Here is a 20,999-nt window from a genome sequence, read left to right on the forward strand (position 1 = left end):
CCATCACTCACACACACAAATGCATGGTCATTCATTCTAATCCACAATGACAATTCATACTAAAGCAGAGAAATGATTGTACTGTAAGGAAACAGTATATCTGTCAGTCAGTATCTTCAAAGGAAGACAGTGGGACATATTCACTTGAAGATCAGTCCTGTTAGCAAGCGACACCGATGTGCAAGGAGTATATAAATTGAGCTCAAGAAGCTCTCATCTGGAATATACATGAAGAAATTATTTTGACCAGGGAGAGAGAACAGACAGAAAATACACAAATCATTCACGGATCAAATTGAGCATGACTTCACTGGGGTCTACCGAGGTCATTTGAATTTTCAAAAATACTGGAAGTGCCGACAGTGTTTGGTCCCCATATGTCCCAGGAAAGTGTGCCCGTCCAGTCGGTCCTGGATGGAGTCAGTCAAAAAGGAATGCCAGCAGAATCCCTCCAGGATGGCTGCACATTCTGCAGGGATGCCTGGGACGTCACGTGAAGGTCAAAATGATCATGTTTGTGAATGTCTCCCCGGAGGGTGGCAACTTTGAACTAAGACATCAAGCTCGCTGAGGCTAGCCAGCAAGATGAGTGAGTGACGTGGCCGGGTCATTGGGTCTGCTGGTTGACTAATCAGTATATTTGTGTAGTATCTTTAGATTTATTTTTAAAGTATGTCCCATGTTTAACTAAATCTTTATATCAGATTATTTTCTCTTGGTTTAAATCTCAAAAACCTGATACAGTATGATTTACAATCACCTCTCAGTGTAAAAGAAAAGGGACTTAACAAATGAGTTTGTCAAACTCCAGAAAACAGGCACAATGGCTTGCCGTTATTATGAGATAATAAAATGTGTACAATGATAAAAACTAAAACTAACGAAAATATACAGAATCTTCAGGTCATCTTATTAATCTTCTTCCTCTTCCTTGGCCTTCTTTTTCTTCTTCTTTTTCTTCTTTTCTGATGACTGGGAAGAGAGAAAAAACAACAACAACAAGTGAGCATTTTTGACAAAGACCAGTAGATGCCATGTGGAGGGAAATGCATTTGCAGCCAGTGCGATGGGACTTTGGTTCCACAACTGGCCCACATTGTCACATCAATTCCAAGACCAGTAGTTCTCAAAAATGTTTTTCAAGGTCCCCATAACCGTAGAGATGGAAACAAATGGGTCCATTTGGTTCCATCTTCACACTGATTTACAGACCTGTAAGGGTACATTTACAATCTTACTATATTTGGTGGTTAACCCAATTTGGGCAGGAAACCCTTTGTGTTTTAAGCATTATGTTATACTTTGGCTATTGAAAAATAGCAGACCTACAAGCTCATAGCACGGCACCGAGTGCTGCGCTATGAGCTTGTAGGTCTGCCATTTCTGAAAAATCGTGAAAATGTAGTGCAAATCTTTGAAAATATATTCTTTCAGAGCCAACATTTTGAACTCAAATCTTTGCTTCTTGGGTGTCCCTGAAACAACATATTTTCAGATGGGGGTCGGCGGCCAATTACATATAATATTGGGGGTCCTTGACATGAAAATGTTTGATAACCATGGGTTTTTCTAAAAACTCAGGATTTAGAAGACATTTGTAGAATCTTTCCTCAAGTCTAAATGGGTTAAAAGAAATGTTTTTAGTCTGCCCGACCAAATGCAGGATTCCACTATTAGGTCAGCTAATCTTTCTAATCAATATCCGTCACTGGAATTGCCATACAGGGCACATCAAGGACCAGCCCCTTTTTCTTGTATTTAATCAGCCCTCAATACGACACATGGCGATTCGGGCAACAAGACTTACTTGCTCTGCTACAGACGTCTCTGCCTCCTCCATTGCCTCCTCCTTCACCTCCACCGTCTCCTCCTCAGCCTCTTTGGACTTCTTATTCTTCTTCTTCTTCTTGGGAGTTTCTTCCGCTTCTTCTTCTTATGCGGCGACTGAAAGACAAGATGAAGGAAACAGACTCATAAATGATGTCAAGTAATTACATTTATCTTTAACCAGAAACTGAGAAGAAATTCCGTTTCCCGGGGAGGTCTGGATGGAGAGCGTAGCATCAAAATACACATCAAGGTGTGCCTTGACATCACGAGTGTAAAATGTATTAAGTAACTTTAATGCATAGATATGGACTTCCATTTCCTTCCAGTTAAGTTTGTAATCCGACAAAAGACATGTTGAAATATTGTGCACTTTTAGCTAATGGCAGCACAGGAAGCAGTGTCAAACAGAAAACATAAAAAATATATATAATAAAGAATCCCAGATACAAATTTGTATATTTTATTTTGAAACATTAAAAACAGACACCCAACAAGAGGCATGTTGTCTGCAGGTCTGCCTACCTTCCGTTACTACCATCTTGGGTTTTTTGGTTTTGGGCAGCACTGGCGTGGAGGGCGTCGAGGTGTCCTCTTCCACCTCCTCAATCTTCCTCTTCCTTGAGGTGGAGGGGAGCGTCGAGTCTCCAGATGGATCATACACTTTCACCTCACTGTTCAAAAACAATAAAGATGTTAAGCAAAGTCTGCAAGGTAATATACAACTGTGTTACAATCGCAACACAGAAAGGGGACATATTACACTAGGCTTCTGTCCATTAAAGTGTTTCATTTATCTAGCTACACAACACTTTGTGTTCCGTGTCTAAATGCGAGCTCAGATGAGGTAGTGACAAAACCCCTCATGATGTTTTCAGGACAGTGACAGTTCGTCAGTATCATCACCGCTCAGTCATTATTAAACCCCCATGGCGTTTTGTGGACTTGTATCTTGGCTTCATTCACCTCTTGTGTTGGTATTTGTCCGCTCTTGCCATCGCTTTTCCCGTTCCACTGATTTTCCTGATCTGGAGGCAAAATAAATAAAACACATGGTCAGACCAACAAATCACAGATTGTCTGGAAAAGTTGAATAAACGGGATACCTCACTACTAACGGGAGAGAACTGGTGAAGGTACCAACTAAAAATACAGGTGGTGGAGAATAAGTTCTGAAGGCATCTACTTTATTATCCCATGTTAGATTTACAGTATAATAGTTGTACTTACTCCTCTTTCTTCAAGATGTCGCAGGCGAGCTTCCAGCTTGGCACGGTTCTCTACTCCCATTTCTGCATTGGTGTCCTCACCGAGGGCATCGTAGCGGATAGCTAGGGATGCTTTAGCTGCCAGCATTCTGGAAATCTGCAAAAAGGCACGATGTTAAGCAACAACTCATTTGTACAGCTATTATCACAGATGCACAACAATTTAACAAAAAAGCAATGTTGGTCATCTTCAAATAATCTTATGTGCTGTGTTTATACTTTAAGGTCTTCTGTGATTAATTACTATATCAGATGTACAGATTTTGTCCAAGGGTGCCATGACACAGGGCATAACTGGTATTTTACACAAACACTAAAATGTACTTCATTAAAATAATGAAGATATTAAGTTTTTTAAGACTTATTTTTGTTAAACAAAGTGCAGCATTAATGTGATTTACACCCACATGTACAGCAACAACGCGAGAAACACACCTTGCCCTTATTCTTGGCTGTAGTCTGGCCAACCAGCGAGGCATGGTAGATGAGACCGTATTTGGGGGTGTCTTTGCGGGTCTTCAGGGCTCTGAACAAGGCCTTCTCCGCTCCGAGGATCTGCACCGTGGAAGCCGGGTGCTTGGCTAGATTCAACAGGGAACCTTGGGAACACAGGAAGGGAACATATTAAAGGCTTCCGTCCATAACAGTCTTTCGTATATCTAGCTACACAGCACTGTGTGTGCGCCACGTCAAAATGAGCTCAGATGAGGTAGTGACAAAAACCCTCATGATGTTTTCAGGACAGTGACATTAAGTCATTATTAACCCACCCCCTCATGTGTACCACAGCTCTCTGCGGTTCTTACCAGCGTGAGAGATGAGGCGAGCGCCCACCAGCTCTCCCACCATCACTGTCAGGTTGGGAGCGATGGCCATCATGCGGTTCTTCAGGTAGTCGTACAGCTGAGCACGGTACTCCGTGATCTCGATAACCTGGAAGGAAAGAACAGATATGTGAGCAACCCCTCAATCCTCAAGTCTGACTTACACTTAGTTGTGAGTCTGTGTCACGCTGCAATGCAGTCTGAACTTGTAGACCTGTCACTTTTGGTGCAGTCCACACACGCAAGGCTTTTACTGTGACAGCTGCTTCCAATGGTGGCCATGCAAGAATTGAAGCTTAAAACCATAATCTTTCAATTGTATGTACAGTCACATCGTCTGCCTCCCTCTTCAGACAGAGGTAATTGCAACACCTAACTACAATGAAGATGGGGGGCTGGGCGCACACATTGCTCGTGGTCTTGTGGAGTAACCGTTTAGTGATCTCATGTAATGAGTTTATTGGCAGTGCCAACCCCACGTTGAAGATGTTCAATGGAAGAGTAGGGAGACGGCCAGCTGCAGATGTGCTCGTTAGATTGCTTTAACAATTTATTAATTTGAATACATTCCCGATTTCATCTTTAAACTATGTTTCACTTGTAAACAGACGGAGGGATTCTACATTTTAGAACAGTAGTAGAACAATAGTTTATAATTAGTAACTTTGTGAAGCAGTGTGTGTAGTGGGTACTGTGGCTGTTCAGATGAGATAGTGACTTAAAGACCCACATGATTTATTTCAAGAGGAAGACAAATGTCATCATCATCACTACGGCCATTATGAATCCCTCGATACACAACTACGGTGGGAGGTAGCACTGGGTTTACCTGGTCACACAGGTGCTTGATGTTGTCGATGTCCTCGTCCGACACCTCCGTTCCCATGGAGATCTCGGCGGCCAGTTTGACCTCTGCCTCGATGTCCTCGGGCAGAATCTCCGACAGGTCGCTGGTGGCCACGTTGGTGCATACACCTGGGGACCAAGAAATGCATTCATCATTTACACGACGTGGCAGAGGTCAGCACTCTGAGAGGACATGCACTTCTACCGAAGGGCTTCCATTTCACAGACGTTCCGAGTCCCGACCTACATCGCTAGCCTGTCTTCCTTTCAGCTTTAAGACTGTCCAACAGGTTCATTAATTCACTATGGTATCAATGACACAACAAAATAACACTGGATACATGGATTAACATCCTCCCATCATACAGATTGGACAAAATGACATTTTTATTAACAAAGTTACATAGTGAGGTTTTAAGCTCACAGAAATCTATGGTCAAAGTAAAATGTTATATTGTTGTCACCAAGATCATTTTACCCTGGTTTTGACACCAAGATAATTTAGCCTGGTTTTGCTTTGGGACAGTTCAGTAACAAGCAAGTTATGAGGAGAGCGAGCATGTTGTACAATTGTCCACATATCCGCTATAACGTATGCACACACCTTGTAGAACACTGCTGAAGGGTTGTTGTGAGATTATTTAGAAATTAACAAAATACAGTGGTACGATTATCCAATGAGATGCTAAAAAATTGAAGAAGTCCGTATCATTATCCACTTTCCATTTCGGACTATATATTGGCAAACATAAAAAAAAAAAAAAAAAAAAGTCAATCTACAAAATCACTACACATTGTGATGCATTGTGAGTTTGACTAATTTGAATACAATAGGGCTTAGGTTGGTAACTTCACTGACCAGTATCTCCTTCCACAAGAACGTGTAAGTGACTATAGTAAACCCTCAACCTGGGGTTTGTGTGTGGTCAGTGGTGACATCCAGTGTTGTTTTTGGCAGCAAATTTAGATTTTAGTTTGTCATATTTTAGTCACTTGGAATGTCAATTTAGACCCGAGGACGATTCAACAAATTACTTCTAAATCCTGACAGTTTTCTGAAAAACCCTATGTTTCTATGTCAGTGGTTCTCAACCTTTTTCATGTCAAGGAGCCCCAGAATTATATGCATTTGGCCACCGACCCCCATCTGAAAATATGTAGTTCCAGGGACCCCCCCCAGAAGCAAAGATTTGAGTTAAAAACGTTCGCTCTGAACGAATATATATCTAAAATATCTAAAGTATAACATAATGCTTAAAACACCAAAAGGGGTTCCCGCCCAGAATGGGTTAAACTAGAGCACTGCAGAGGGCAGGTGTGTGCGTGTGTTTGTGTGTGTGTGTGTGTGTGTGTGTCCGTCCAGCTGGTGCTAGTTGACGGTCGTCAATGTCAAGGCAATTATGTTTATGCACTGTCAAATAGGTCTACATCTATTCTAAGGTAGCATATACCTTTTGTTGTGGGAAAGAAGATGATCTTTACTTCATCCCCTACTTGTATCCCGTAGTACGCAGGTGTTCTGTAAGGAATGGCGAAAGCTTCGGCATCGTAGTTGTCGTCAATGAGGAGGTTCCAATCAGGATCGCGACCACCAGCAGGAGCGGCGGTGCGAAACCAGATTTTTACCCGGCGCACACGTTCAAATGCGGCAAAGTAATCCCTCTTATGATGTTTGGCAGGTGGGTCCCATTGGAACATGCTGAAATGGATAGTTAGGGATTGTTTGCATGCCTGCAAAAAAAGAAAGAAAAAACAAAGTAAAATGGCATGTTGTAATTTTTCATGTCATGTTTAGGAATTGAATACATACGGGCACGGGAACTGCCATGAGAATAACTGAGTCGTGACTCAGTTATTCTCATGCCAGTTCCCGCCTGCTCTGTTTAGATCCTGCCTCCTCCGCTCCTAAAGCAGAGCCACCTTGGGTGGATGTTTTGGCCAGAGCACTTTCCCATACTGTACTGTACTGTACCGTACTGCAATGGTAACGCTTTGTCACTCCTCGTCTATTCCTTTTCTTTCTTTTTTCTCCCGACTTCATGGCTTGTACATTGAAGCACGAGGGTTTGAATGAGAAATGAGACAGCAGTGTGCATTCTGGTGTGATTGCATATTATTTAAAACACACCAAGCACCTGGGGGTATATAGGACCATTTAAATCAGGGCGCCCAGCGATTTGTTTCTTCAGGGCCTATTTCCACGTGGCTCCGCGCCATTTTGGAAGTAGCTTGAAGTAGCCAAAACACTCCCGAGGCGATCGACAACAACGGGAGGTATGATTAATTCTAACGCGACTAGCGACGGGACCCCTTAGGAGGGGCCATGCCTGCCTCTCTGTGACGCCGCATCAGACCGGCTGCCATTGGCTGGAGACCCTCACCCTCTTTCTCCGTGAGCACTGACATGAGCACCTGCCCATGCTCATTGCCCACATTGGTCAGCCAGGCAGCCGTGTTGGCAGCAGCGCCCGCAAGTTTCTTCGTCATCTAAAAACAAAAATATAACAAACTAGAAAAAGTGCCCTTCTGGGCACAGGTCTCCACCAGGAGGATAGGACTGTGTGAGATGTTTGGCAAAATGTTTAGTAGTAATATAAACATGTTTGCCTTGTATGGCAATTGGATGATTTGAGGCATTTTGTTCCAATCAACCTGTTTTGCAAAAATCAACCTGTTGGTGGCGCTATAACAGGCCAAAGTGAAAAGGGTGGGATATATTCCTCAGCCTAGTAAGAAAATGTGTGAAAGATTTCACGTAAATTGCATGCTGTGTTCATGATTTGAGGCTTTTGTTCAAAACGGGGCAATCTTGCAAACTGTGAAAGGCAATTATATCCAATTAGGGTGGAATATGAAATATCGGACAGATCCGACTTGAGCACATGACCATAGAGATACTGTGTAACGATTTGTGAGATTTTTGGACAGAATCTGGAGGAGTAATATCCAAAAATGTGTTTTACAAAAGTCGGCCTCCTGGTGGCGCTATAAAAGGCAGATGCGGAAAATGCAGGTCAAAGGTTTGTCCTTGGCCTCTAGGGAGTGTGCATGCAACGTTTCACGCAGATCGGTGCAGTTTTAGGTAACAAATGTGAAAAGCTGCCTCATGGTGGCGCTATAACAGGCCGTTCTGGAAAATGCGGGGCAGAGGTTCATCGTTGGCATCTAGGGAGTGTGTGTGCAAAGTTTGGCATCGACCGGGTTAATGGTGCCGGAGATTAGCTGGTAACGGACGGACGGAAGGACACACGGACGGACACACACACACACACACACGGACGGACACACACACGGACGGAGTGCAAAACATACTCTCTCACCATGCCTTCGGCCTGGTGGAGACAAACAGACATTAGAAAAGGACTGGCCTGTAATGTTAACTTTGATTACACAGAATAAGTCAACGCGTGCTTTGTTGACCGTGGTGGATCGCTGTGGTGGATCGCTGTCTGTACTTGCATCCCCTTCTCCCCCACACCACCAACTACATGTCTTTGCCGAAAATAGCCGATGTACAAGCTCTCAACACAACGGATTTTGAGCTTGTAGATTGGCTATTTTTGCTAGGGTGAGTGATAATAAATGCTGTTATAATGAAAGCTTGCCTTCTTGGTGGAGTCCATCTTCAGGATCTCCCCAAAGACGGAGGTGATCAGGTGACCCTGTCTCCTCCAGCCTGGTGCAGGCGTCCCTGTCGTAGACCGAGAGGAGCCATGACATGCAGGGAACTGGGTGCATGGGAGGCAGGGCCACCTTCCCGACGAACACAAAGCCCCTCCGGAAACTTGCGGTACAGCATGGCGCACGACATCCACTCCTCAGTGTGCTGCTCCAGGAGGTGAGCGCGCAGGCGAGACAGACTGTTGCCAAGAGTCCGCTCCCTCAGCGCTGTCACCACCCGCTTGTCACAGGACAACCTGGGACAAAGATTCAAGACTATTTGTCACACACGTACACAAGTATATGCTGTGGAATTGTAACATTAGATGCTCCAAAAACTGTCCATTTTGTCTGCTTACATGTAGGAAAGCATGGTGTCATTTTAGACTTTAGCTATGAGAGACACTGCACTACCCGTGTGCCTACATTTTAACCTTTTAGTACTTTGTTTTCCTAATAAAGTGAAGTCGTTTTATAAATAGGACTTTGAGTACTCACAAAATTTCTATATAATTATATGTATTATTATACAAGTATTTGTTTGTGTTTGTTTGACATGTGGACATTTCATTGTGAGAATATGGACAATTAATGGACATTTAAAAAGACAGCATGACTGACTGACAAGGACATTCATATTTCATGTTTATAATTCATTGTGGTTAAAAAAAAAATGTGATTTCTTTGCAGTTTTTCACGTCGCTTGGGATATCAATTGGGACGTTGTCTTATTTCTGCACCAGATGAAGATGGTTTAGGAGCAGTTAATACATACCTTTTCTTTTGGAAAGGAAGATCAACTTCACTTCATCCCCTACTTGCAGCCCGTAGTATGTGGGGGACTTCCACGCAGAAGCAACCTCGAAAGCTTGGCCACAGTCGAAGTCGTCATCAATCATGAGGCTCCACAAAGGATTGATGCCACCAACAGGAGCGGTTCTAAGGTAGCATATACCTTTTGTTGTGGGAAGGAAGATCAACTTTACTTCATCCCCGGGCCCTACTTGTATCCCGTAGTATGTGGGTGTTTTGTAAGGAACCTCGAAAGCTTGGGGAGAATCAAAGTCGTCATCAATCAGGATGTTTCATTCAGGATCGCGACCACCAACAGGAGCGGGGGTGCGAAACCAGATCTTTACACAGCGCACACGATCAAATGCGGATAAATAATCCTTTTCATGAGCTTTGGCAGATTGCTTCCTACTACTCACCTCATCCACTGCCGCAAACACAAACTCTTTAAGACTGCCATCGAGTAGGTCTGGTCCTGCCGCCATCCAGTAATGGGAATACATGTGTAGTTTTGACAGTTTGCCGGTATCGGCCTGGGAAACCCTTTGCTGCATCCTCAACTGCGAAGCCAGGAGGCGGGTTTTGGTGGGTGTTAAAGTTGAAGACAGTAGGAGCGACGTAGGGAACGAATGCCATCTTATGGTCAATTCAGTGTTGCACAGAAATGCGCACGCACAATGTGGGGGACTTCCAAGCAGAAGCAACCTCGAAAGCTTGGCCACAGACGAAGTCGTCATCAATCAGGAGGCTCCACAAAGGATTGACGCCACCAACAGGAGCGGGGGTGCGAAACCAGATCTGCACACGATCAAATGCGGCAAAATAATCCCTTTCATGACATTTGGCAGGTGGGTCCCATCCGAACATGCTGTGGTGGATAGTTCGGGATTGTTTGCATGCCTGCAAAAAAGAGGGAAAAAGGTAAAATGGCATGTGTGTGTGGTCCCAGATGGCCATGCAAACAGTTAATGTGGGCACCACAGACATCTGGGCACCTTGGACGAGTGGGCACTTTGACTCTTCGTGTCCGTTCTGAACCCTGAGATTTCAAAATGAAATGAAATTAAATGATTACTATATTTACCCAGGGTATCTGGGCTAAGCTCAAGAACTTGTTTCCAGCCAGGCCCTGCTCATAGAACATTTCATCGTAGTGGTTCAATGCCTTGTTCAAGGGCACTTCAGCGGTGGTCATTTTAACGTGTCGGACCGCTGATTCGAACTGGCGACCTTCCGGTATCAAGACCGCTCCGCAATCCGTTCGGTCACTGCTGCCACTTCAGATAACTATATATATATGTTTTGCACACAAAGAGAAACCATTTTTCACTGTTTTACATTATGTGCAAGATTGGAATCAATGTTTAAGTCACTTTAAGTTACTTTGTTGACGGACAAGAACTTAACTGAACTCCTAAAAGTCTGTGCAGAAGGCAGAAAAACAGAAGAAAGGCAGTGTAGGGCCAATAGGCCTTTCTTAATTACGCCAGAAATACGGTTTGTTCAACACGCTCACACTTGGGACTAGCTCCTTTCGGAACCCTACGTTAAAGTTTCTGACATTTTGATGACTTTAGGTCCAAAGGAGCTCAACCCGGGGGGTCCGGAGACGGGCTAACTTGGGACTTGGGCGTCTTGTTGTTTACTCACTTGTTGTCGATGCTGATTGACGATGACTGCAAGAGGTTGATTTATGGCAGGAGTTTGTGTTGTGTGTGAGTGTAAAAGGGTTTCAAAATAAAAACGGGGGAAACAAGAACAGGCTCCAGAGTCCAGACATAAACTAAATAAAGGTCTCAAAACAGACGAGCGCGGGGTTCAAATAAACAAATAAAGTCTTTCTTTCTTTCTTTCAGTTCAAACTGTGTGTTTGTGCGATCTCGCACGCATCGCGAGCAATGCGACAAGCTGTTGAAATCTGTATCTACTACTGGCGTCTTGCTTTCCACCCACAGCTGTGGGCCTGTGGCTTAATTAAAGGGAACCATGGTGCCATTTTCCAAGGCAACCAGTGGGGGCGCCATTTAGTCAAATATGTTAAATCAAACGAGATGGCTCCTACTAGTCAGGTTCCTTATGTAATTCCGTAGGCTGAAGACGAAGATTTTTAAAACTATATATTTTTTGGAAACCTTAGCCTAACGAATCAGAAAATGTTTGTTGCCATTTTTTTCGAGGTCGGTAAAGCAGCCATCTTGGATCTTTAAAAATGGCTACTTTCAAAAACGAATTTCTCAATATCTCGCCTCCTAGATCAGGGGTTCTCAACGTTTTTGGCCGGGACCCCCGGAAATGCTTTGGCAATGTCTCGGGACCCCCGCCCCGCCCCCTCCCGCCCCCAATATAAATTGACTGCTACAATAACCTTAATAATAGAGACAATACACCATTAATAAATACTGAAACCAGATATACATTAGGGAAGGTGTATGCATGTACTATATGTAAACTCTTCATTTCCTTTTTCCAGCCATTCAGTTTTTTTTTTTTTTTTAATAATTTGGGGACCCCCCAAAATAATTTGGCGACCCCCCGAGGGGTCGCGACCCACGGGTTGAGAACCCCTGTCCTAGATGACCTAAAATCAAGATTGCAGTGGAAATGCTTTGGCAATGTCCGGAAATGCTTTGGCAATGTCTCGGGACCCCCGCCCTGCCCCCTCCCGACCCCCAATATAAATTGACTGCTACAATAACCTTAATAATAGAGACAATACACCATAAATAAATACTGAAACCAGTGAAAATAATTTGGGAACCCCCCAAAATAATTTGGGGACCCCCCGAGGGGTCGCGACCCACGGGTTGAGAACCCCTGATCTAAAAGATGGACATGCCAAACGATTATCATTGGATAATATGGAATTCAACTGTGTTCTGATTGGTCTGATTTTATTTTATTTGAGTCTTTCTCACATGGAACTTGCACCCATGTGACTCCAAGCTTGCTTTTTTGACCTTTTATATTGGATAGATTTAACTTTAATTTCATAATTTAAGTCCATGGCAGTCACATAGGAATGAAACCTTCACATTATCATGTGACTAAGCCCTTATTGGACCCCGTCCTTTATTTATCTGTGTTGGATGTTTGTCGTTATGGCTGCCAGTTCACACCTGATGTTGTGTTGGTCGTCATGGCTGCCAGTTCCCACCTGATGTTGTGTTGGTTGTCATGGCTGCCAGTTCCCACCTGATGTTGTGTTGGTTGTCATGGCTGCCAGTTCCCACCTGATGTTGTGTTGGTCGTCATGGCTGCCAGTTCCCACCTGATGTTGTGTTGGTCGTCATGGCTGCCAGTTCCCACCTGATGTTGTGTTGGTCGTCATGGCTGCCAGTTCCCACCTGATGTTGTGTTGGTTGTCATGGCTGCCAGTTCCCACCTGATGTTGTGTGGGAGTCCAGACTGCTCCAGACCGTACTGAATAACTGCTAGCTTACATAAAGTCTTCAGGCTAGGACTTAAGTCTAAGATGTACAGGTCAGACTCATCAGGTTTGTTTTCTGCTCCAAAGAGAATGATACGATCTCCCACCATGCAACAGCACATCCTAGACATCTCACTGGGGCCTTCCCCCTTGAGCTCAAACTTCTTCCAGGAGAAGGTCTCTGGGTTGAATTTACACAGATCATTTATGTAATGGCCCATTTTGTAGGTGCCAAATATGTACAGCTCTCCATTGTAGGCAAAGGCTGTGTGATAATAATAATAGTGTCGTCTTTCTGGAAGAAACTGTTCTGAAGGCGTGTTTAGCCACATGTTGGTCTCTGTGTCAAACACACCACTGATGGTGTTGTCCTGCAGGTACCCCCGGCCCCCAAATAAAAATACAAACTTCTTTGTTCCAATGATGGTGGCAGAGTGACGTGATGAAATTTGTGATGTGGTGCCACTGGTGTTGATTAGAGACCAGACCATTGTGGTGGTGTCCATCTTGTAGATGTCATTATACCATCCATGGATATTGTTGAATCCTCCATGGATAAACATGACCTTCCTCAAGACACAGGCTGAGTGGCTGAACCTCCCCAATGGAACAGTTCCAGAAACCTTCGGCTGAAACCATCTGTGGGCGTCGACATCAAATGCACAAAGCTCGTTGCAGTCATAGTCTGTGTCGCAGTACACCCTGACGTTGGGGTTATAACCCCCCCAGATGTAGATATCGTCTATCAGCACAGCCGTGTGGCCCTGGCGTTCAGATGGAACCTCAAGGTGATGTTGTCCTCTTCCAGGTGTCTCCGGGGACACCTCCCTCCACTGTAAAGACACTGTGTTGAAGACGTGAACACCCATCAGATCATCCCTGCCGTTCATGACTCCTCCAAATGAGTAGACTTTCTGTCCTACTGCGACAGCAGCATGGTGGGCTTTGTCTAGTCCTCTTCCGTTCACATGCAGCGTCCAGCGCATCATTTCTTTATCCGAGACTTGAACCGAGACGTCCGAGCAATGAGCTTCAATGGTAGCTCCGTCAAGAAGAACCAGCTAAAGGTGTCGAGTGGAGATTGATCCTTCAGTAAGTTGATGAAACCTGATGATAAAGTCTTGAAGATGTCTGTAATGGAAAGGGTTTCGACATCTGGTAAGAGCTCGCCGGAGAGCGTTTGGTTGAATTGTGCTTTCCTTGGAGAGCGTCTATTTTTATACCATTGGTTAGACTGCTCATGTCATCCTGATGTCCATATATGGATGCCCAAGGTCAGCCACGTCCAAATATAGAATCCACGACGTCAGACTTAGATGTGACAGACATCTCCATATAAGGGCTTCTGCCGTGAGAACCAGGTCTTACGCAAACTTATCTGGTAACTATAGCGACCTATTAACTCATTAACTTCTGTGCAAAAGCTGACATTGGTGGAGTTATTTTCATAGTCACAGATATCCTAGGAGACGATATCGAACATAGTTTTGAATGATTAATAAATAATTTTAAAAACAATTACCGGTTCTTGCCATCTCCGTCGCCCGACAACGGTTTGCTTCTGCTTTGGCGACGTCATGGATTATTTTCCTCCGTCCACCGTATTTTTAGCAACGATAATAGCTGTTCTTTAAAAGAACAGCTCTGCGGCTGAATATAGTGTGGCACTCTTAGCCACCACTAGATGGGGCGGTTGGCGTGAAAACCTGGAGGCATTTCTAGGTCTTTATCTAGTATTCACATTTCTAGTCTTTATCTCGTATTTACGGCTCAGATTGCACTGGATGAACGTAGCGACTAGTGATGCACCTAATATTCGGCCGCAGAAAATAAGCAATATTGGCTAAAAAAGCATTTTCGGCCTATTCGGTTTCGGCCCGAATAGGCAGAAAATACATCACGAATAGTGTATGCAATTAATGCATTCAAAAGAGATGAATAAATGTTTTATGGACCCATAGTGATTATTATTTGAGTTAAGTTTTGCCATAAACATTTATTTTGCCATAAATCAGGTAGCTTTAAGGTACGACCATGACAGCAATGGTAGGAAAAAAAGATATATATATTAATCATATTTGGATATTCGGTATTCGGTTTTTGGCCAACTGTTTCCTATATTCAGTATTCGGTTTCGGCCAATATTTCCCCTTTCGGTGCATCCCTAGTAGCGACTATGTTTAGTGGTTCAATAGTAAATCCATGTCGCCACCCGGTTAAAATATTAATGCTTCTAAAGACTCTTTTTTGCCTTCTATAGGTTGTTAATGGTATGGTCACATAGTATGCCAATTATGAAAATTGCTCAACATATGCAAGTTGGCAACGAAGGGTTTGACAAAAACAAAAATAGAAAGCAGCGCCCTCTCCTGGTCGCAGTTCGCACTACACAGTACTCACTGGTAGATGATCATGAGGTGTAGGTCACAAACTCACAAAAAGAGAAGAGCTGTGTTATTGTTGTTAAAGACCATTTGGTTTAGTGTTCTTATTATATTGTTATTTTTGTGTTGGAAAGTGATAGCTGTTTAGCAAAAGCAAATAAAGGGCTATGGCAGACGCCAATCCTTTGGGAAATGGTAAGATATAGCACACAATTTGTGACAGTAACATCGTTTTATTCATGACAGTAAACTGACGCTAATTGCTAAATTGTCTTGCTAGTTGCCGTCTTCACGGTGCTAGCTTAAGTTAAAGTTAGCGTTAGCTAAAAAGATTTTTAGTTGTCAAACTTTTTTTTTAAACTAAGAAAACCTCTCACACTGTCATCCCATAAGAGAAAAGATTGTTCCACGTTGTTATTCCCGATAAGAGGCCACAGCGGACTCTTTTCAAGTATTCATCCCACTCAGTGGGTCCCAAATTATAGCCTAATTAAATGATTAACTCTGTGTTAACGTTGTCATGCTTGAGACCTGTGACCAATTCTGTTTTCACGTTACCAGAGAGAGAGGCAGGCAGGTGACTGCGAACTGTGTCTTCACATTATTATCATCAGAAAAGCAGGTGACAACGTGTTTTCACATTATTATCATCAGAGAAGCAGGTGACAACTGTTGTTTTCACATTATTGTCATCAGAAAAGCAGGTGACAACTCTGTTTTCATATTATCATCAGAAAAGCAGGTGACTGCTGTGTTTTCACATTATCAGAAAAGCAGGTGACAACTGTGTTTTCACCTGTCACCTGCTTACCTACATAGTTGTCACTGACAACTCTGTTTTCACATTATCAGAGAAGCAGGTGACGGGAAGCTCATCATGTGCTCTTTTCACATTAATATCCCAGTTTCACATTTTATGCCAGATCGAGAGACACACACACACACACACACACACTCTCCATGACGGGCGGCGGTGGCTCAGGGGTAGAGTTTCCAGATGGTAACCGCAAGGTCGCCAGTTCGAACCCGGGCTCCCCCAGAGTTAGTGTCGAAGTGTCCTTGAGCAAGACACTGAACCCCTAATTGCTCCTGATGTGCTGGTTGGTACCTTGCATGGTTTCCGCCGCCATCAGTGTATGAATGTGTGTGTGAATGGGTGAATGTAATGCACAATCTATGTAAAGCGCCTTGGATAAAGGCGCTATATAAATGCACCATTTACCATTTTTACAACTCCTTGTTGTCACCTTGTTGTTGTCATTCCAGAGGCAGGTGACCATGTGTCCTCACTGACCAAGGCCCTGATAGACGTCAGCGATAAAGGCTGTTTCCAGGACCAGACCCTGCAGGAGAGACAACAGGAACTCGGCTCTCTGCAGGTTCAGCTATACAGCACTATTATCAAAACACTGTCTTCACAATCCATGACCACTTAGGCCTGACGTCGAAATTAAAAAAATGTCTTCGAAATCCTGACAGTTTTCTGAAAAACCTTATGTTTCTGTATCAGTGGTGCTCAATATTTCATGTCAAGGACCCCACAAATTATATGTAGTATGCCTCCGCCGCCCCATCTGAAATATGTTGGGACCCCCCCAGAAGCAAAGATTTGAGTTAAAATGTTCACTCTATATATTCAAAGATTTGAGGCATATTTTCACGATTTTTCAAAAATAGCAGACCTACATGTTCATAGCGCGGGAATCTGCTATTTTTCAATAGCTAAAGTATAACCAAAAGGGGTTCCCGCCCAAAATGGGTTAAAAACAAACAAAAAACAAACATTCATCATTTTGATCATAGAACACATTTTTTAGCTGTCGAACAAACAGACCTACATTATTAGTAGTACAATAGTAGTAGCATATCGTATTAAAGAGGCTTTGGTTGTAGGCCTAGGCTAGAAGTAGTAGTAGGAGTAGTTGTAGAAGTAGTAGTACTGTAGTAGTAGTAGTAATAATAATAGTAGTAATTGTAACAATATTAGCTGTAATAGAGGATATGCGCCTGACATCATCATCATACCCGGAAGTTATGCGGGAACGTCTACTCTACCGAGCAGCCCATACATCCAAACAGAAAAGTCCTATCTGATTGCATTAAACGATAAATTCACTTTGCCACTCGATTTGCCCATACCCTCTATATATATATATATTAGTGATTGAGGATAAATGCAATTAATTCTCGGAATCATGGCCAATTCATTTTCTTTTACCTTTTTTCCCCCCTCAAAACTGTAATAGATTTGTCCAAATAAAATGTATGTAAAATAGGACCCTGACTTTTCCTAAACAGGTACATATACACCTACAGTATATGTCGAATGGTCATGGTCATTTTGGTTAAATCCAGTGGGTTTAGTGGCCACTACCCTTTTCCTTGTTTCACTTCCAGGCCATTCTGTCAGACACGGAGAGGACGGGCGAGGAGGCGCAGCTGGACCTCAGGTCACAGACGAGGCGGTTTCTCTTCCTGGAAGGGGAGATGGAGGACCGGCAGTGCCGCCTGAAGGCCCTCGGGCAGCACATCACCGACCTCTACGACCGCAACGCCAAGCTGCTCCCCCGCAACCGGGAGGAGGAGGAGGAGGCCCGCATCACGCTGGCCGGGTACAACACCTACCGCAACAAGATGGAGGGGCACCGGGCGGCGGTGGCACACGCGGAGGGCCAGACGGTGGGCCAGAAGGCGCTGGAGGAGAAGAGAGACCTGGTGCGGACGCTCGCGAGGAGAAAGGAGGAGCTGAGAGCGGATTTGGAAAATGGAAGCGCTACACAGCAGGCGAAGGTGTGTGACTGACCAATGGCCTGGCTCACTCCAGTTTGTATTATACTTTAATGAATAAAGTTGATGTATTAACACTTGATGCATCTTATTGCCTTTTGCTGAAGAAAGATGAGACAAGCTCTTAAGGTGATTCGCTTTATTAGTTCTGTTTGATCTGGTCCTTATTGGTCATTTCCTGTGTTCAATTAGGCTTAATTAATTTTATTTATTTAGGAACTAGGACTATTAACACAAAGATAGTTTTGGCATTTACTCAGTCAGGGTATATACTGTGTACACATATATTTTATACTATATACTGTGTGTGTGTGTGTGTGTGTGTGTGTGTGTGTGTGTGTGTGTGTGTGTGTGTGTGTGTGTGTGTGTGTGTGTGTGTGTGTGTGTGTGTGTGTGTGTGTGTGTGTGTGTGTGTGTGTGTGTGTGTGTGTGTGTGTGTGTGTGTGCGTGCGTGCGTGCGTGCGTGCGTGCGTGCGTGCGTGCGTGCGTGCGTGCGTGCGTGCGTGCGTGCGTGCGTGCATACTTTGTTGACAGAAAGAGGTGAATGATCTAAAGAGGGAGATCTCAGTCCTGAGGAATACTGTGGCCGAGATGCGAGACCTTCTGCTCAAAGAGTTTGAGACTCAGACCCCGATCAAGAAAGACATTGAGGTATAAGGCAAAACGAGAGTGCTTTGTTAAACTTAATAAATGCTTTATATGTTGATCCTGGAGAAAATAACCTTAATAATATGACCACCGCTAGCATCCTTTGTGCCACTATGGTTCTGTGCTATGCTCCTGGGATATCGAAGGTACTGCTGGTTTTCATTCTAGACAGCTAATTCAGGACTGATGTAGTCTTTCACCAGCTGAATGCAGTAAACTACCTGGAAGTGAAGACTTGGCAGGAATCTGGACATGCTGCACACACAGTATTCAAGATTTAGACTTGCCGCTATCAGATTAGAAGAGTTTATGTCAAGGTGTGACATAGTATGTAAATGGTGCATTTATATAGCGCCTTTATCCAAGGCGCTTATTACATTCACCCATTCACACACACATTCATACACCAATGCCAGAGGAAACCATGCAAGGCACCAACCAGCACATCAGGAGCAATTAGGGGTTCAGTGTCTTGCTCAAGGACAACTCTGGGGGAGCCCGGGTTCAAACTGGCAACCTTGCGGTTACCATCCAGCCACTCTACCCCTGAGCCACCGCCGCCCCTATGTGTTGCAATGAGTTAACCATTTTTTTCATCCCAACTTCAAAGCAAGCTGTGATTCTCCTGCTTTAGACGTATTTTTATGTTGTTCCCCAAACAGTGACTAAAGTAGATGTGCATAATAACATTCTAACTTTTTTGTAGTTTAAACCTTTCAAATAAAATGTTTTTTTCTTTTTCTCTGTTTCCTCTCGGTAAGATCCAGAACAGACGACACGAGGCCATTGTAAAGCGCCTCCACTGTCAGTTGAACAAAGCCCAGGCCATCGACAGGTATTATTAATGTTACATACTGTATATGTTGGTTGATATGCATACGCATATACATACGTTTATGCTCCATTTTATGTTTACTGAGCACGCGGCAGAAAGCGAACGGCCACCTGTATGTTTTTGCCCCCGCAGGTTAAATATATTGAACGTCTTGGTTGAAGAAGGTTACTCTCCCAAAGTTAAATTACTGTGTCTACAGCCAATCGGCTTGATGGCATGACACGAGCAAAGGGACCTTTTTTTTACCACCTGCGCGACTAAAGTGAAGCGATCGAAGCGACTGGAAACAAATATATATTTTCAGGTTTGAACGCACTTTGGGCTCCATCTTCGTCACCGCTAAACCCCTTATCCCTAAACTTTTGCTTTTTTTTAAACTATTTTGCAAAACCTTTTTGAATAGTTAAAATGGCCAGTCTACAAGCTCACAACGTCAATGTAGATTGGCTATAGTTGAACTATTCAAAAATGTTTTTCAAAATAGTAAAAAAAGGCAAAGAAGTTTAGGGATAAGGGGTTTAGCGGTGACGAAAATGGAGCCCTTTATGTTCGTGCTGCTGCCATAATACATTATAATAATAAAACTTTATTTGTATAGCACCTTTCATAATATGAAATGCAGCTCAAAGTGCTTTACAGAGCAATGGAGAAAAAAAGAAAAGAAAAGCAAGGCATAAACATTAAAAATAATAGCAGTAATGCAATACAGTGAGGACATGAATAACAAAAAAAAAAATATATCAATTAAAAGCAAGAGTGTAGAAGTGGGTCTTGAGCTGTGCTTTAAAAATGTCTATAGAGGCTGCCTGTCGAAGGTACAGTGGGAGTTTGTTCCACGCCGTCGGCCCGTAGAAGCAAAAAGCTTCTCCGTGTTTTTTAGTTGCCATTTCTTTAGGCAAAGCGAGCAGGCCAAAGCAAAGCAAAGTTACTATATTTACCCAGGGTATCTGGGCTAAGCTCAAGAACTTGTTTCCAGCCAGGCCCTGCTCATAGAACATTTCATGGTAGTGGTTCAATGCCTTGCTCAAGGGCACTTCAGCGGTGGATAGATGTGGGACTGCCGTTGATGATTTCCCATGTTGTGTCCTTCACTCAGGCAGACGTCTGAGGACATCCACCACATGGAGAGGCAGATCGCAGAGCTCCACGGCCTGCTGAAGCCATCGTAAGTCGGAGCCTTCCAGTCATCGACCTTGTTTTGCTGTCGTCGGCAATGACTTTATTTATATCAGTGTTGTTTGGACAGCGGTTTTGCCCTGGCATATTTGGGTTCAATTTTGTCTGCTGAATTACAAGTTCTATTCCGGGGGTTCTGGCAGCAGTTACCGCAATCAAGCAGTTGGGGGCAGCAGTGTCAACTAAATGTAGGTTTAAGACATGATGAGCAGTTTGAGCACACATTTTGTTCAGCATCTCTGACTGCTGTTCTTAGAGCTTCAGCCTGCTGTGAACAATTCTCTTCAATGTATTTGCCTTTAGTTAGACAGTCACATAAACATATTGTTCAACACTGTATTTTTCTACTGTACTGTAAAGTGTACCTTTATTCAACAAAGTGGTATCATTAAACTAGCCATGGTATGATTGAGTCCTGCTTTACTCAGTGCTCACACTTTAAAACAGCCCCAGGGACATTGTTTGGTAATCGTTGAGGGACAGGGCTTTCATCCCTCTGGTGTCCCCTTAACCCAGTGTCGATTT

General features: G+C 43.6%; 2 protein-coding genes across 5 annotated transcripts; one reads left to right on the plus strand and one right to left on the minus strand.

The window, feature by feature from the left end:
* Positions 1-682: 682 nt before the first annotated feature.
* On the minus strand, positions 683-11,130 carry LOC306917416 (nucleolar protein 58-like). Of its 4 annotated transcripts, XM_079495639.1 has the most exons (10): positions 9,637-9,969; positions 6,217-6,496; positions 4,749-4,894; positions 3,902-4,028; positions 3,531-3,694; positions 3,058-3,192; positions 2,794-2,855; positions 2,353-2,501; positions 1,808-1,944; positions 683-972 (listed from the first exon to the last, which is right to left on the minus strand). In XM_079495639.1, the coding sequence occupies exons 1-9, from the start codon at positions 9,952-9,954 to the stop codon at positions 1,934-1,936; spliced, it is 1,392 nt and encodes a 463-aa protein (XP_079351765.1). In that variant the 5' UTR covers positions 9,955-9,969; the 3' UTR covers positions 683-972; positions 1,808-1,933. The 4 variants fall into 4 exon arrangements, with proteins under 4 accessions (XP_079351765.1, XP_079351764.1, XP_079351766.1 ...); XM_079495638.1 differs by lacking the exons at positions 683-972; positions 1,808-1,944 and adding an exon at positions 10,868-11,130 and having other exon boundaries at positions 2,276-2,501; positions 9,637-10,117; XM_079495640.1 differs by lacking the exons at positions 683-972; positions 1,808-1,944; positions 9,637-9,969 and adding exons at positions 7,147-7,252; positions 9,201-9,574 and having other exon boundaries at positions 2,276-2,501.
* Positions 11,131-15,195: 4,065 nt separating this feature from the next.
* On the plus strand, positions 15,196-20,513 carry ccdc122 (coiled-coil domain containing 122; the record flags this gene model as incomplete). Its single annotated transcript, XM_079495269.1, has 6 exons — positions 15,196-15,223; positions 16,295-16,407; positions 17,426-17,818; positions 18,350-18,466; positions 19,225-19,298; positions 20,395-20,513. 6 exons carry the CDS (start codon positions 15,196-15,198, stop codon positions 20,465-20,467), a joined length of 798 nt encoding a protein of 265 aa, XP_079351395.1. The 3' UTR covers positions 20,468-20,513.
* Between the last annotated feature and the right edge of the window lie 486 nt (positions 20,514-20,999).

This window comes from Electrona antarctica (assembly GCF_951216825.1).
Source record: "Electrona antarctica genome assembly, chromosome: 24".
NCBI lineage: Eukaryota > Metazoa > Chordata > Actinopteri > Myctophiformes > Myctophidae > Electrona > Electrona antarctica.